We start from the raw sequence: 16289 nt of genomic DNA, 5'->3' as shown, positions 1-16289 counted from the left end.
TCATATAAAACTCCAAAGATAAACTGAGAGATTAATATACTTTAAAGACCAAGATCTTCAGCAAACATATCCACAACAGGGACATCACTACCTATTACAAGAGGAATATACTCATTATACTAGGGGTAGGATAAATATCCCTCTTTGTATAGGGTTTTAAAAGACTCAGAAATCTTATTGTATGTTCTTGTTTCCCTTACAAAGAAGAACGTAAGACCTAGAATAAAAAAATATTGGTCTTGATCTTTGCCCACTGAGGGTGAGCCTCAATGAATTCTCAGTGAAAACCATAATGAGTTCTGCTGACGCAGATGTGTTGTAAGTCAAACTTTCTCTGCTTATGAATTTCCTCATAAGGAGATTCTCCTAGCTGACACGACATCTATAGGGCAGAACACTAACAGAACAATATCATCCTTTTTTATAGGTTATTTCACATAGCTTCCCACAAATTGTAACAGATGAAAAGTATTTAATTTTGCCATCTGCAATCAAATCAACCGATTTGATCTAAAGCTTGCCCAAGTTAGGGGAAAAGCTTTAATCAGGCTTTGACTCACTTTCTAAATGTGGCTGAGATGTTTTATAGCTATTTCCAGAAACCAAACCTTCACTATAAATCAGCACAGCATATTACCTGCTCAGCTTCATACATGCACATGTGTTTCCTTGACTTGTTAATAAAAGCTATTCTGCCTTATAATAAGAGCTAACTCCACATTTTCTTCTCTGAATCTTTTCAAAAATAGGCTAAAAGCATAAGAAAACATCTTCCACTTATTTTATTCTCTTCTTATCATTCATTAATGGAACAAATATATTATCATACTTAAAATACACTCTGAAACTGTGATTTTAATATACTTTATTGAAAAAGTACACAGTTTTAAATTGTTTTCAATGGGACAAAGCAATGGTCACCTCTATTTACCAAGTCCTTTTTTGATGAATCATGACTACCATATGCCAAATTCACATCTGCATGACTTGCAAAGTAAAAAGATAAATCTTTTTCAACATATCTTTAGGAATTTATATCACCAACAGTTTAAAATCATGAAATGCTGATGCTCTGACTATATTTCACGTCCTCTGTGTTGCACCATTTCCCAGATCACAGTTTATCCATGTATTAGCATGCCAATTGAACACATCAGTCAATGTCACCTTGAGAAAATTGTCAATAGCAGAGGAAGAAGAACAAGAGGAGGTTTAGCACTAAGGCCTGACACACCACCACATTCTCTTGCATTTTCCTAAAGAAAGAAAAAACAAAGGAAAATAAATGCAAGCCATTGCATTCAATTATGATACATGATTATTTACCAAACTATGTGGGCAGAAGAGGATTGGTGCAAACAACAAAACCCATGAACTAAATACATTCAGGCAGTAATACAGGTACACGTTTTCATTTGAACAAGTTTAGATTGTAGACTGAAAGTGAGCATGATCAACAAGCATTACACAATCCCCTCCATGCCATATTTTAGGTCTCATTCAACATTGCATTACACCATCGAAGGCATGTTACCCCAGAGTAAAACGGATGTCTATGAACATATACTATACAAGCCACTGTAATCACGTCCTGGTCTCTTATCGGATCTCCTTGGCACTATACAAATAAGAGTATTATGCAGAACGCAGAGTAGTAAATACGTGTAGTGATCCCTCCCAAGCAATACTATGTGTAAACATAATGACTATAGCATGACAGTTGAGATACGGAAGCTAGTTAATGAAAAAAACATTAACAGCACGAAGTTACCAACTATCTCTAATGAGGAATCTTGTGGTTAGTGGTTGAGCCAGAGTAAGTTCTCAGATATTCCTGGCTGCCAGTCTGTGCTCACATCCTACCACGTTCTCTTATAGGATACAAAACAGTCTACAAAAGCAGCAAGTCAAGACATTGTCTACAGAAGTACTGAAAAGATTTGCAGCACTTACAATGCCACTCACTTCCCCTACTACTGTGTTCTGAGTGTTTAGAATATTTCCTGATGTTTCATCTTAGAAGACAGTTTTCCTATTTATTCTTTTAAAGAAATAAAATGTCTACCAGAGTCTAAAAGAAAGGAAAAGTACATAGAAACTTACTTCGGGGTGAAATCCGTGACAAGACTCTGGGCGTCGTCTTATCTTCTGAGATTTTAAACGTTCACATTTAAGGGATTCATTATGTACAAGGTAGTTAAGGAGAGATCTTCTGAGCACTGCATTTTAATGTTCTGAGTTTATGCGAGTGTTTTGAAACGCATATAGTGAAAATCTTTCAGCTCCTTCCTTCCTCTCTATCAGAAACCCAAGGTGATATGTATGGTCAACACAAGAAAAAGAAGGTAATTCTAGAGCTTTCCCCTCAGTGATCCATAGTTTAGACAGTATCATTTGCACTTACACTGCTAACCTGTCTTTCCATAGTAAATCTGCAATAAAAGCACACTGCAGGCTACTTTTGATAAATACCAACTTATGTGAGAAAACAAATCATGAACTACAGAACGGCACAAAATAAAAAGTGGGGCAACTAAAAATCAAGTGATATATTTACTTTGCTACATTTTTTATATTTTTGGAAAGCAGGATTCTGAAACATTTTCAATAATCCAGTCCAAACCTAAAATAAAAAGATAACTATATTGTAAGGAGTTTTATAAGTTCCAATATCAGGACCTGCATTCTCATAAGGAAATTACATACTTAGGGCCTAATTTGAAAGATGGTCAGCTATCTAAAGATGACTATGACCTTATGATACTTAAAGATGCACATAAGTGTGTTTGCTTAATTTGTATTGGCTGTTAAAAAAAAAGTTAATTCTCCTTGAAAATACGTAAGAATGCATTCTCAGCTGGCTTAATTTCCAACAGCCCCAGCACTTTAAAATGGATTATGATACGTTCTTAAGTCATGTAATGCAACTTTTACATAATAAGAAATTTTTCAATATTTGAAAATTTCTGACAACTTTGCAAATAAAAGGATATACCTTATTTCTATAGGTGCCATGGTAATTGGTGGGACAGAATCACAGAAGCATTCATTATCTACTACCACCATGAAGAGATTGCTGCTTGGGATTTGCTGGATAACAAAAGACCTGTAAATTAAAAAGAAATCAAATAATGGTGACATTATCTGTATTTCTGAGCAACAGGTTTTGTTAGGGTTTTTTGAACTTGTCAACAACACCCGTATTATAGTCATAACTATCGTTGACTTTATATATCATACTATATCTCCATGCCTTGTAGAAGCAGAGGGCCTTGGGCAATGCTTCCCTCAGTTCACAGAATATGGTTGTCCATTTTGAGATGTACATGATGCTGAAAGATACACAGCTGAAGCAGAACGGATAGGCTTATACTGCTGATACATTAATGCAGAGACTGGGACACAAGTGAATTACCAAGCAGTTTATTAGATTTTTCTTTTTCAGATTTCAATACTGAATCTCTGCTCTATTATGAATACCTAGCTATGTATTTATGATTTGGAATTTTCAAGTACACATGAAACCGATCTGCAAAAATGACGAAGGTTCTTCTGCAGCCACTGAGCGATAACTCACGGTCCCAAACTTTAGCCTCTACAATCACATTAGGGCATTTATTCACTCTGGGTCTTGCTTGAAGCAACATGAACTACTGAGAAAGATCTCAGCTTTCATCTGTCCTCTTGAGAGTCATTTTATTACTGAGCCAACAAAACAGAGATTAAGCCTCAAAATCTTCCTAAGTGAGGAGATTTATTTTAGAATAATGACTACTATATGGTACAAATATGGTGATAACTCAGCACCACATTCAAATTAAGACAAAGTAGGCAACTCAAAAGGAGAGCGAGAAATAAAGACATTGCTTCTAAGAAAGAAAGCACCCAGGGGAGACCAGGGAAGGATCCTGTGGGCACTATTCAATGATCCATGTAGTTACAATGAGCTGAACTTTCAAGCACATACCAAAGAGAAAAGGGGGAGGAGGCAGAGCCAAATAGGCACTGTTTAGCCTTTTCTTTGAAATTCAGGACAGAAGACAAAGAAAGGCTTTAAGGCTCGGACCCAATTCTTGATAAATTTTTAAAACAATCTGTCAGAATTTATATATCATATCAATAGAATATCTGCCATATCGAATATCATTGAAACCTGCCAATTCCAGGAATTAGGTGTTTTTCAGTGTGGTATGCTGGTAAATGTACAGAACATTAAGTGAGGGTTTGAGCACCGAGATGTGGAGAAAAACATATTTTTCCTCAGACATCTTTATTTAAAATACATATTGTCTTACTAAAATAACTCCCTGCTTTTTCCAAAGATCACAGAAGATGAAATAGTGGAGGGGGCAGTGAATATTCAAACCTAGCTTCAGAAAAAAACTTTGGAAAACTTACTATAAAAATATTGCCAACGGAAAGATTAAACACTTTTCAGTATTTTTTAAACTTACTGAACCTCCATTAAAATTACACTTAGAGTGATCTGCAATATGTTAGCTTTATGTTTATACATGAAATATACATTTATGGCATAATGTAAAAGGCTGAACTTTATAAATGTACCTACCAAACAGCTGGAGCATGTAGCAACACTGACATCATTGTAATGGAGCATCTGTGGCTTTGTGGATTTGTGTGTGGGAGAAATGGGGCCAATAAAAGGAAAGGAGGGGAGATCTTTAACAGACAATAACACCAAAATTATATTGCATGAATTTCTCAAAACAGTTATGAATAAATCAAACCCTAAAGGGCAGAAAAAAATTATTAATTTTATTCCCAGAAATTGGCACAATTTGGATTTTGTGCAGTCTGAAACTTATATTTATTGTGTCTTTAAAACTAGCTCAGAAAAGGACCTGAAGGGCATAAAGCGTTGGAACAATTAACGGGATGCTAAATGATTCATTCCTCATTTTGATGAGAAGCGAGTAATCACTCTTCTGTGGTACTAGGGACACCAAGTCCTTTTGTGATTGCCTCTTTTTGTGGCCCCAGGTGAATACTGAAGCCTGTGAGAAAGCATGTATCATATAGCCAGGCTTAAAGGTGTCATTTCATGAAAGGTGGGAACATTTCCCATTTCATTTCTTCTTTCACCCACTTCTCTGGGGTGGCATAAGGGCTGTACAGTATAGGCTATTGCTTCCCCAAAGAAGAGAGGTGGAAAAAAAAAACCTAAAAGAAATTTGGGAGCTTTTCCTATCACTTCACCTAGCTGGAATGAAAAAAGAAAGGACTTTAACCCAGAAGAAAGTTTCCGCTACAGAACTACGATGCTGAGTAAATTACTATATGGCTTCTCTGACAAAATAGTCAAAAACTACAAAGGTTTGTAGGAATTAAGTGATACAGAAAATTTTGCTAGACCTGGTAATTTGGGGAATGCAGTATATGTATGGATTGATGGAAATTATGAATTAAAGGGACTGCAAAGAGCAATATATTAGGTTAAGTCAAAAAAACTTTTCTACTTTACGTACTTTATGAATTATATGACAGATATCGACTACACCGGTTCAGTTTACCAAACAGTGAATTTTCTTACAAATCTACAGTCTGTTTATCTATTGCAGATGTTTGTGAAGTGTTTAACCTTATGGTGACTGCCCCAGAACATGTGACTGTCATCTAAAGAGCCATAAAAAGATGAAACTTTTGGCTCACTGCAACATTTTTTCCCATAGTGCATAATAATATCTTAACTAATATTTTGCAAAGTGGAACAACTAGCTTCTCATCCACCATACAAGAGGTAAATTAAAAAGAAAATGTTATCTTCCACAAGCATTAAATGAATGTTTTCCCTTTGACAATTCTAAAACATCATCTTGAAATGAAGTTGTAAAGCCAAGTGCGTGTCCTCACCAGTCATTGACTTGTGAGGTCACAGGCAAAGGATTCACGTATCAACAAGTGAAGACAGAGGACTGAAGACACAGATTGAGTTGAGCAAATAATTAAGCGGGGAAAAAAATTATGCCCAGTTTAGCTTTCTTTTCTATTAATAGAATGTGCACAAGCAAATTATACTTCTTTCAGCTGCTGTAATTTAAGATCATTTCACAGTCATGAGGTATTCTTACCCCACTAGATGAATGGCAAAGAAGTTTCTGCCAGTCATAACCACTGCAGTTGCTCTGTGACTATTCAGATAATTCACATGGCACTGCTTCCATGCCCAAACTGGATAAAGCACACAATCATCCCAGCAGCAGGTCTTCTGTTTGAGTTCAACTTTCAGTTTCCATGGTGACATGCATACGCGTCTTTGAAATTCATTTTGAGTGAATGTTCATGCCAGTAAGTCTCGGGAACTGAACATTCACAGAAAACAAAAGGTGCATAAACACAGTCACAACAAAGTCTTTCAAATACTGAAATATTCCACCAAAATGTTTCATTGTGTATGCCAAGATTCAGTTGCAAGGGAGAAAAACCTCTAGCAAAACAGCTTCCATGACTGCAGTGGGAAATAAAGTTGCTGACAAAGTAGTGAAAATGGTCTTGTCTTTTAAGTGAGCTCCACTGAGAGTCTCTAAAGTTTATAATAAATAAGCATTTCTGAACGCCTGCTGGCTTACGCTGTCATTTGTGTCACTGGCAACATGGGAGCCAACTCTCAGGGACAGAGTAAGGGTTTTTATTGAACATTATTGCTGGTTTAACAATCAAAAGAAAGCCTATGTTTAATAGCTTATGTTTAATATTTATGGAGAATGTTTCACGTTTAAAGGGTAAAGCTCTTTTTGTGTTAAGTGATGTAAATCTTTTGATTTGAACCTTTTTCTTTTACACCAGTATCATCACCATTGTTTGATAGTGACAGCACAGAAAAAGCCTCGCATATGTCTCCATATATAAAATGGAATAAACTGTTTGGGTTCCTGTTATGCTGAAGCCACACTGAGTCAATAAGAACCTTATTAATAACTTCTCCTCCATCTTTCATCCACTGAGGAACCAGTTTGGTTTATTTGATGTGCAGGTTCAGAGGCTTAAAACAGACCTGAACACAAACTGCTTCTTCACTTTGCAGGGAAGGTGAGGAAGGAAGAAATTTAATACTTGAAAGGGGTAGAGAGAGAAGGAGGAAGAAAATCTAGTCATGCCAAACTTTTGTTAATGAAGAAAAAATAAGAACAGAGAGTAAATTTGTAAGAAAGTCTATATTTTGAGTCAGAGCATTATACAACACTTTTCTCATGTTGCACACGCTTTATCTGTTTCTTTCTAACCTATTTCTGTATCGGTCCATATAAAAACATCTGCACAAATATCATACAAATTGATTTGGAAAAAAAAACCAGCTTCATGTTTTATTTGGAAATAGTAAATATTTGCTCAAAAATGCAAGTATTTATTAATCCGTTCCTTGAAAATTAATTTTTCATTGTGGAATGAAACAGGAAAAGACTCGGAATTCAAGTACTGCTGCATTCATAATTATATTTGCTAAAGTCATGCATATGAAGGCATGATAAGAAAGCACGCTTTTAATGTGTGTCTGGTGGCTAAATGACTCTTCCCACAGAGAACCAGTTCTTTCTAATTTCTTAAGATAGCCTACAATTTGGAAAGCTATCATAATAGGACTTCAATACAAATCTTGGAGGGCAGTCACACCAGCTGCTTTTATGCATGTAACTCAGGTTCCTACATGAGAAGGCTAATCACCTCCAACTCCGAAGAGAGTACATGCAGAGACACAGACTATTCAAGGATAATTCAGAGCAGGAGCTTGGCTTCGGTGATCTGAATCATCCTCTGCAGGAGGGTCTTTCTCTCTCTTTAATGGCTGAATAGCGAGCCTGCAGAGAAATGCATCCTGAACAGGGTGAAATGCGATGCCTAAGGCTAAGTGCAGGCTACAACACCTGTTCTAAAAGAGCCAGCACACTACATTCAAACCTGGTTTTTTTCCAATTTGAATCTCTTCCTTTTGCTTGTATAAAGTTTTCATACAGTTATAATATATATTATATTGTTATCATAATAATTTCTTCCACAGATGATGTTTAAAAAAACCCAACAAACTAACCTAATTTCAAAAGTGTCAGCTCTTTTTCTTATTCTAAGAATTACTTTATCCTGTAAGGAGGAATAATCAGAAGATATACTCAGGGCAGTAGAGTAGTAGGGACTGAGCTGACACTACCCCTGCTGCACTGCCCTTTTTCCATACCGTGTGCTTCTTTCTCTTCCTTTCTTCTTCCAGCCTCTAAATCTCTAGGGTGGCAAAGTATCAGTAAGGCAACTGGGAGAGGGACAAACCTCCATGGAAAGGAGGGAGATGTTCCGAGATGGGGGGAAAGGGTGGGGATGACAGGACAAGCAGTGTTGGTGCCCTGTGGGAAAGGGACAGAGGGAAGAAGGTTATTAGTTGCCGCGTCAGGTGGCTTTGTTGTGGGGCCTCTGCAGGCTCTTGGATTTTGGAGCATCTCCCACATTGATGAAAACAGGCACAGAAGTAGCAAGGCAGAGCTAGACCCTTTTTTCTTCCTGGCTGCTGTAGTCATGAGGCTGCTATATCTCCTGAAGTAAGAAGACCAGTTTACTGGCCAACTTGAAGATCACGACCTTCTGTAAGTCACTTACTTCCTTGCTTCATGTAGGTCATTGCTTCACTACAACTACCTGAATCATAAGGTGCAAAATCTGTATGTGGTAGGCTTAACATCTTGCCTCTGAAATAGTGCTGGCTTCAACTTGCCTAACATAGCTGGATCCATAACAGGCAAAGCTAAGGTAATTCAATTTCAAACATGCAAGAGATGTGTCTTGTCCAGCTAAGCAAACTTAACCTTTAAGTTGTTTACTCTCTACTATTTGACTACAACATCTGCTATTAAAGGAAATCGATATTACTGTTAAACAGCTTAGTCTCTGTATTTCCATGCAGGAGAGAGAATCCATTTCCTTGTCCACTGATGTAAAGTTTTGGACAGGATATAAACTGAACACAGACCTGAGGTTTCGCTACTAATAAGCAGCCACTTACGTAGCCCCAGAAACACCCAATCTTAAGGAAACGTGTTGAATGCAACATATTTTGTATGGGACTGAGGATGGGCCAGACAGCCGTAGAGAGGACACAGTCATATTAGACTGTTCAGACTGAGGATCCCAAATACCATCATTTATTGGTCACTTGCACTGACCTATTTTCCGTTTCCTGGCTTACAACCATGCTGCCATTAGCTGGTGGGCAGTGACACCGCTACATGACTTGTTTCAACAACAAAGAATAGTAATAAACCTCCTAACAGCATTCACAAATCTCTGATTTTCAGATCCATTTTCCCCTTCTTTCTTCAGATAGTTGCAAAGGTTGCAAAGTGTTTGAGGGAACAAAATGAATGACAAGCAGCACGGGTGCTTACAGGATAAGACTACACTAGAGGAACCAAAAAAATAAGAGAAAACATCTTCGCATTATCCACAGAATGGGAGATATTTCTTTGTAATTTGAGGATGATTTGAGCACAGCACCAACATTAAAAGCAATTCAACTTGTTTAAAAACAATGCTGTATGTTTCTATTTAAAACTTAATTCTTGTTTTCTCACAGAAATACTGCATTATGGTGCTTTGTTTTAAAACACGCTTGTTCATATGTAAGAATTATTGATCTATATGGTGTATTTTACAAACAATATACTTTTTTTAGTGTTACAAAAATATGTTGCTATTATATATGTGCTCATGACAACAGATGCTATGCAGTAGAATATGTGGTCACGATAAACACATGGCTTAGGTGGGATATTAATCCTATAAACATTTAAATGGCTGTTCAGATTCATCTTTAATTTCCTGTTCAGGAGCTTTAACACCCTGATACCAGGGGAAAAAAAAAAATCCATATGGGTTTTTTTCATTTGTTTCTGTAATGACTGTAGGAACACTTTAATAATATTGTTTAATGTTACAATGATGACTGTGGGACTTACATTCAAATTATGACTAGAATAATATCTCATTTTTGCGTTAGCATGTCAATCATTTTTAGGAGGCAATAGAAAAGATCTTTTAGCTACCAGTTGTTTTGTCCATGCAGATGAATCCTACAAAGCATGGAACAATTTCACTGTCAGTAGTTTGAACTGAAATAAACTGAGGGCAATATTTTCCAATTGGCAACCTAAACACATGCACAGAGATGTGAAAAAGTAGTCTGAATTTCCATGGTATTCAACTCAGATAGCCCCCACTGGGCGCTCCGATGCTTGAGCATCTCTGTAAATTCAGCCATTTCCCTCCAGGCCTTTCAGCGTATTTTTTGAGTGCAAACCTGCATTAATGAAGTTGGAGTATTTTGGGTTAAGATTAGTCGTTACTTTGGGATTACATTTCATATCTGTCCAATTTGATCTTTCCTATTTTTTGGAGAAGGAAAAACCATACCAGCACCAGGGTACAGTAAATGGAAAATATTGTGCACTCTGCACTCAAATATGTGTTACTCACATAACTGTTGGTTGCAAACATTCAACCCTAATGGTCTGGAACAAACTTTAAGCATTCAACTGAAGTGCAGATATCCGCTGTGCTGTTTCCCAACTCCTATCATGTGCTTTCCAGGCTGCTGGCTACATTTCCAACCCACATTTCTCTCACTTATCACATTTTTTAAATGAATGAATGAAATGTTTATATCACAGTCAAATTGGGCTACTTGGGTTTTTTTCAAATAAATTATGATAGAGAATGGAATATCTTTAATGCAATTTATAAAAATAACATATATGCCAATAACAACATTTCTGAGAGCCGGAGCAGTTAAAGTATATGAAAAAAAGCAGCTAGTGGTTCTTTCATATAAAAAGAGAGAGATAAACTCTCAGCCTCAGGCCTGCAACCTGACCCCACGCTAGCAAAATATTGCTACCACATATAGCCTGACGGACTTCAGCACAATTTGGTGTCAGTATAAACATACCTACTCAAAGCAAAGTTTAGAATCAAGGATTTGAATGAACAATATCATCCTCACCGTTCTTGTGTCTGGTGAAGGCTTGCAACCCCGGAGAGCTGTGGCATGGTTGGCAACCTCTTTGTTTCAGATAGGAAACCCCAGAAGTGCCATTCCTCTTTCATTATCAATCAGGGGATGCTTTCTCAAATAACTGATGCTCAGATAAGAGTAGCTTACCAACTGCATATTAGAAATGTTACAAACGTCCAAAAGCTTTGAGTACACAGAATTTAGGATAAAAAAAGTACTTTGTGTAATAAGGAATTTGACAATGCTCCTGAGCTTTCTAGTCCAGCCTCCCACCCTTACGAGGATGTTAAGATAATGGAGAGTTTCAGATCACTAGGTTTAAAATGGACTGCAAAATTTTTGCAAAGAAACTAAGCTCAGAAATTCCACAAACTTTAAATACAAGTCAAGGTTCATACCCCTAAACAAACCTGAGCTGAGAGTGTGGCATAAGTGGGTCTCCATAAGCAGAGTGGGTACCTGATTCTATGATAAACTGCTCCCAATGAACAACAGAGGAGATACAGTAATCGGTACAAAGCAAATCATATCAGAGGTCTCTTAAAGCTTGGACTTTGCTTTTTGACAGTGGCACCTGGTTAGCAGGATGATGATAGGGAGGTCAGAGAAGTTATCCAGACCAGAAAATGCAGTTCCACTCTAGCATGTTAGCCAACGTGTTTTTAGCAGAGTTTTTTTAGCCCTACTTAAGTAGCTGTGGTTTGTATTGAGAGACATCTTGGATAATGTTTTTAAAGTATTAGATGATGTCTAAGCTAGATTCTAAATATAATTTAAAGATTAAAAAGTAGATTTCCTCTGATTTAGGAAGGCTTACAAATATCACATGACATTGTAAAAGTAACTTTTGAATTGCATGAATTGATTACTATTCTTTTCCACAGATTTAGGTCTAGTCTAATCTACAAAGCTGATATGGCCCTAGCAAAGAGCTATGCAACACAAACCGAAGGATGAAAAGCAGGGATGAAGGAGATTCACATCAAAAGTGTAGTAAATCCTAGAACCAAAGTGCTCATCAGATGTGCCCCCAGTGTGCTTTGCAAGGATGTTGTTAATTTATTTCTGCAAATATAAACTTTAGCAACGATTGAGAAAAGCACATCTGAAAGAATTAAGTACACTGCATGTCATCTTCTCCATAGTTAGTTAAAACTCTATAATATTTTAGGTAATATATAAATGTTCCCTGCATGGCACTCAAATCTTAAGATTCATGTTGTTTTTCCAAGTTAAAGGCTATTAAATATCTATTAAGCTCTCAAATCCTTTATGAAGAGAAGTGCTAAATGTACAGATGCCTAAGTCGTGTTTGCATTGTTTTTCATCAATCAGACTATAATATAATATTAATATATTATAAATGGAAATTAATTTCCTAGTGATAGCAATTCTTCACAAGTGTGCCTGGCTTTAAAAATTCACTGCAATGTTTTCCAATTTTAATAAGTTTTCCCATTCTAAGCCATCTTTGATACATATATATTATTACTCAGCTCAATATATTATGGCATTCATACAACTTTTTAAATCTCCTGTCATTACAAAGCATCCTTTCATTGTGTCAGCTACTATCTATCATTTGGTTAATATTTATAACTGCTTGTTTAAAATGTAAAATTATGTTAAGTTTTCAGTAGAGGTAATATTTATATTTTATAGCACTACTGAGCTTAACTATGAAGAATGAATGGATGGAGATCACCACCTTCCCACGCAGAAGTTTTATTCATGAACTTCTCAAGCAGTTCAGCTCTAGGCTGATTCGGAAGACACAAGTAGGAAAGTGGGGAGTTAAGAGAGAGAGCACATCTCATCCTACTTGTCAGAAAAAACCCTACAGTGAAACTAATCACAACATTAATAGACCAAATCGCTAGGAAGCTGACCCATGTATCTCCAAGATTTTACAGTACTTACAGATGGACCACATGGACAGTGCTATGAAGTCTCCTAACGAAAAAGTTGCACGCATCTGCAAGAAAAGACCACTGTACATTTCCTCATCTTTCTCTTCCTTCTATAGAGTCCCGGTCTCATTCAATATTTATTCCTTGCCATTAAAAATGCCCTTTGAAAAATATTACTATGGTCAGAATTTTTTTACATTAAATATACTTTTTCTCCTTTGATCCACAGTGATTCTTTCATTGTTTATGACAATTTTTTTAGCTTTTTTATGATGATTACAATGCCAAGCAAATTGAGAGAGAGAATCTGAATACAGACTTGCATGGTTTTGTCAACGAAATAAACAAACACCAAGGTTTTGATTTTTTGGGGAACACTGACATAGAAACTGAGAATAATAATGAAAGACTATTTTCAAAGTAAGGTGACATTCTGTGTATAAGCAGCTACAATACTCCTGAATTCAAGCAGCACACTAAAAAAGTTCTGAAACAAAAAAGTAATATTGAAAATCTTTATCTATTTAAAAACAAAAAAAACAAGCAAACAAAAAAACCCCTTGAAAACTGTCCAAAGGATTGTTAAACTAATGAGTGGCAGGCACAGACCTGCCTAGTAACTTATATATGTTTTTCCCTATTATTTCATATACCTATTTTCTTAAATGAAAACAGTAATTTACAGTGTTTCCTGAACTGGTCATTCAGAATATACATTATCAAAGGGTAGAGTTAAATTACCCATACAGTGACTTTAAATTGCACCTGCGTGACAAACATTATAATCACTGTTGCCTTTGGAGTGAAGAGGAAGTTACTCAGCATACAATTGGAGATGTGAGTAACACACAATATAGGATTTTAAACTAAGTATAAAGACCTTTAATAAACAATTCGAGCAGTTTAAGTTGCATAATTTGATACTTTTTATAAGGAAAGAACAGGAAAAAAAAATCTTTTGGGATGTTCTAGAGTTTTGGGGGTTTGGCTACCGTAAGTTTCTACCAATACTTCTGATGCCCCAAATATAAAGACTTTTTAACACTCGTAAGTATTCTGCAAATCTAGAAGATCTGATATTTGAAACAGAGATGCAAGATGACTCTGTAGACTAAGATTTTGATTCCTGAGACTTCAACAATTAACTACCGAGGTATGCAAAATACCGAGTTTCCCTTGAAGATACTCCTCGACTTCCATGCATGTCTAAGCAAGCTCTCAGAGATTAAGACCTGTTCGACATGCCAAGATCAGCAGTGAGCAGTTGGGCTATAGCACACCTGTGACTCAGCATGGGCATAGGTCAAAACCATTTATGTGCATGGTATCACATGTGTACTCGGCATGGTTGCTGAAAAAGCAAGCATGTAAAAACATACAGTCTAAACAACGTATGGTGAAGTATAGAGAACATTTGGTTTTCTTCAGGGTCTTATAAGATGGATACAGTAAAATCAATACAACCCAAAATATCTTCTAGAAGACTGACTATAATTTACTGCCCACATTACTCCAGGAAATCTACAGGGATATTCTGATGTACATAGACAGAACTCCAAACGAGAAGAAATTGGCCCTTGATGCTTTGCTTGTTTTATGTGGCAAGCTGATTTGTTTAGAAGTAAACTAACTACATCTGAAAAGGCAAATGATGATTTATTTCATGGGAAATTGAACTGCGTATTTATTTACACATTTTAAACACGATCAAGTACAGCAGTTTGGCAAGCTTCTACTGAGAAAGAAATGCAGAAATGTTTTAGCAAATGGTGGTATGTCTCAAGATTAAGTGGTTTTTGAAAACCATTACCATTTTAACGTCTGCACTATTCCTGACACTAATATACTCATGCCCTGAACAATCTGAATCTAATTTGTATTGTTATTTATCCGTTACTGCCAAATAAGCGCATTCAGTGGACAAGTCTGAAATTTGCCATTATATATCCACATGAAGGTTTCAGTGTCATCCTGAACTATAATTCCACTGCCATTTACCTCTTTTTATTGACAATGAACCGCACACAATGCCCAGTCTATAAGAAAGCAAGAGAAGGCATTTGGTTTATTGATGATTTTCCTTGTTAAATAATTGTCTGCTTACCTAACACTCCAATGGGCCAAATATATAACACATGGGACAGTGTTTAATCAAATAAGTAGTTCCTATCAATTTAACAGGCAACTTACATGTGATATACAACAAAGGAAATGGAACACTTACATTCATCTTGCATAATTAAAACACACACACAAGTCTTTCCCAGGGTTAGGATGATTGTAGCTACATACTTCCTTGCTTCCCTAGTGAAAATATGGCTTTCTCATATTTACTTTTCTCTTTATTTTGTGTCTTAAGACTGCGCACAAAGAATCAACTGGGAACAAAACAGTTTCTTTGGGTTTTTGGTATTGACCTTGTGGACCCATGAGTGCTGCAATTAAAAGAGAAGGGGGCTTTGCTCCCTGGGTCACTGGAAGTAAGGCCAGATTTTTGATCTGCATCCAAGTCCAGTATGTCATCACACATGAACAGGAGAGGTTAAAAGGGCAGATTTTTAAGCATTTGACTGTGCAACTGCTGCCTGATTTTTATACCCATAGTTTCTACAGTTGAACATGCAAATTTGGCAACTATGTACTCAAATGGTTCCTTGCAACTTTGAAATTTTAAAATATATACTTAACGTATAAATAGTCAGATGAGTAAGTTGCTGTGCCTACAGAAGATCTACACCCACACTCATAGCAGCCTGAGTTAATGCTGAAATTAATAGTATTTTCCTAAATGAAGCTAAATGAAAACATCCACATTTTCATGCAAAAATGCAATTTGCAATTAGAGAAAACTTTTTTTGTTTGTTCTACAAACAGATGAGTGGATATACTAAAAAGATCAGGTAACTTTCTTTGGTCAAATATCATAACAGTCATCACCCTTTCTAATTTATAACAACAACTTTGTCTTTCCAAGGATGCTTTCCGTAGATAGCTTTAGTGCTTAAGTATCAGCAATTAAACTTTGTAATGCTGAGATCACCAGAAAGCAAAAGCTGGTAATATAACCAGGGAGAATTGCTGGAGAACTTTGGTTGACATGCTTACTTGTATTAAAAATTGGCTAACACATTGGGGCAATACTTCATAAAGCTGCAAGCAGCAATGAGATGCTTATTTACCCAAAGACTTCAAATTTGATGTCTAATCAAAAACACATCTCCGAGCCACACAACGCCTTTAAAACCTATACCAAGTGCATTTGGCATTAGTGTAGTTCTGACTCAACAGAAAGAGTGCCAGTCGACATTGATAAAGAAAAAACATTTCTCTTCAGCAATTAACTATTTCCAACACTGAAGCGGCCATAG

The 16289-nt window shown here is 36.4% G+C and overlaps 1 protein-coding gene across 2 annotated transcripts in view; it reads right to left on the bottom strand.

The window, feature by feature from the left end:
- Nucleotides 1-856: 856 nt before the first annotated feature.
- Nucleotides 857-16289, bottom strand: part of CACNA2D3 (calcium voltage-gated channel auxiliary subunit alpha2delta 3) — a 479723-nt gene continuing 464290 nt past the window's right edge. For both annotated transcript variants that reach the window (XM_076346275.1, XM_076346276.1), the window contains 3 exons: nucleotides 2994-3106; nucleotides 2104-2186; nucleotides 857-1256 (listed from right to left, as the gene is read on the bottom strand). In XM_076346275.1, the coding sequence (XP_076202390.1) occupies nucleotides 1164-1256; nucleotides 2104-2186; nucleotides 2994-3106 (289 nt within the window). In that variant the 3' untranslated portion in view covers nucleotides 857-1163. The remainder of the gene's footprint in view (nucleotides 1257-2103; nucleotides 2187-2993; nucleotides 3107-16289) is intronic.

The sequence above is a fragment of the Aptenodytes patagonicus genome, chromosome 8, assembly GCF_965638725.1.
Source record: "Aptenodytes patagonicus chromosome 8, bAptPat1.pri.cur, whole genome shotgun sequence".
NCBI lineage: Eukaryota > Metazoa > Chordata > Aves > Sphenisciformes > Spheniscidae > Aptenodytes > Aptenodytes patagonicus.
Note: the sequence above shows the minus strand (reverse complement) of the source record. Positions and strands in the feature narration are given on the sequence as shown.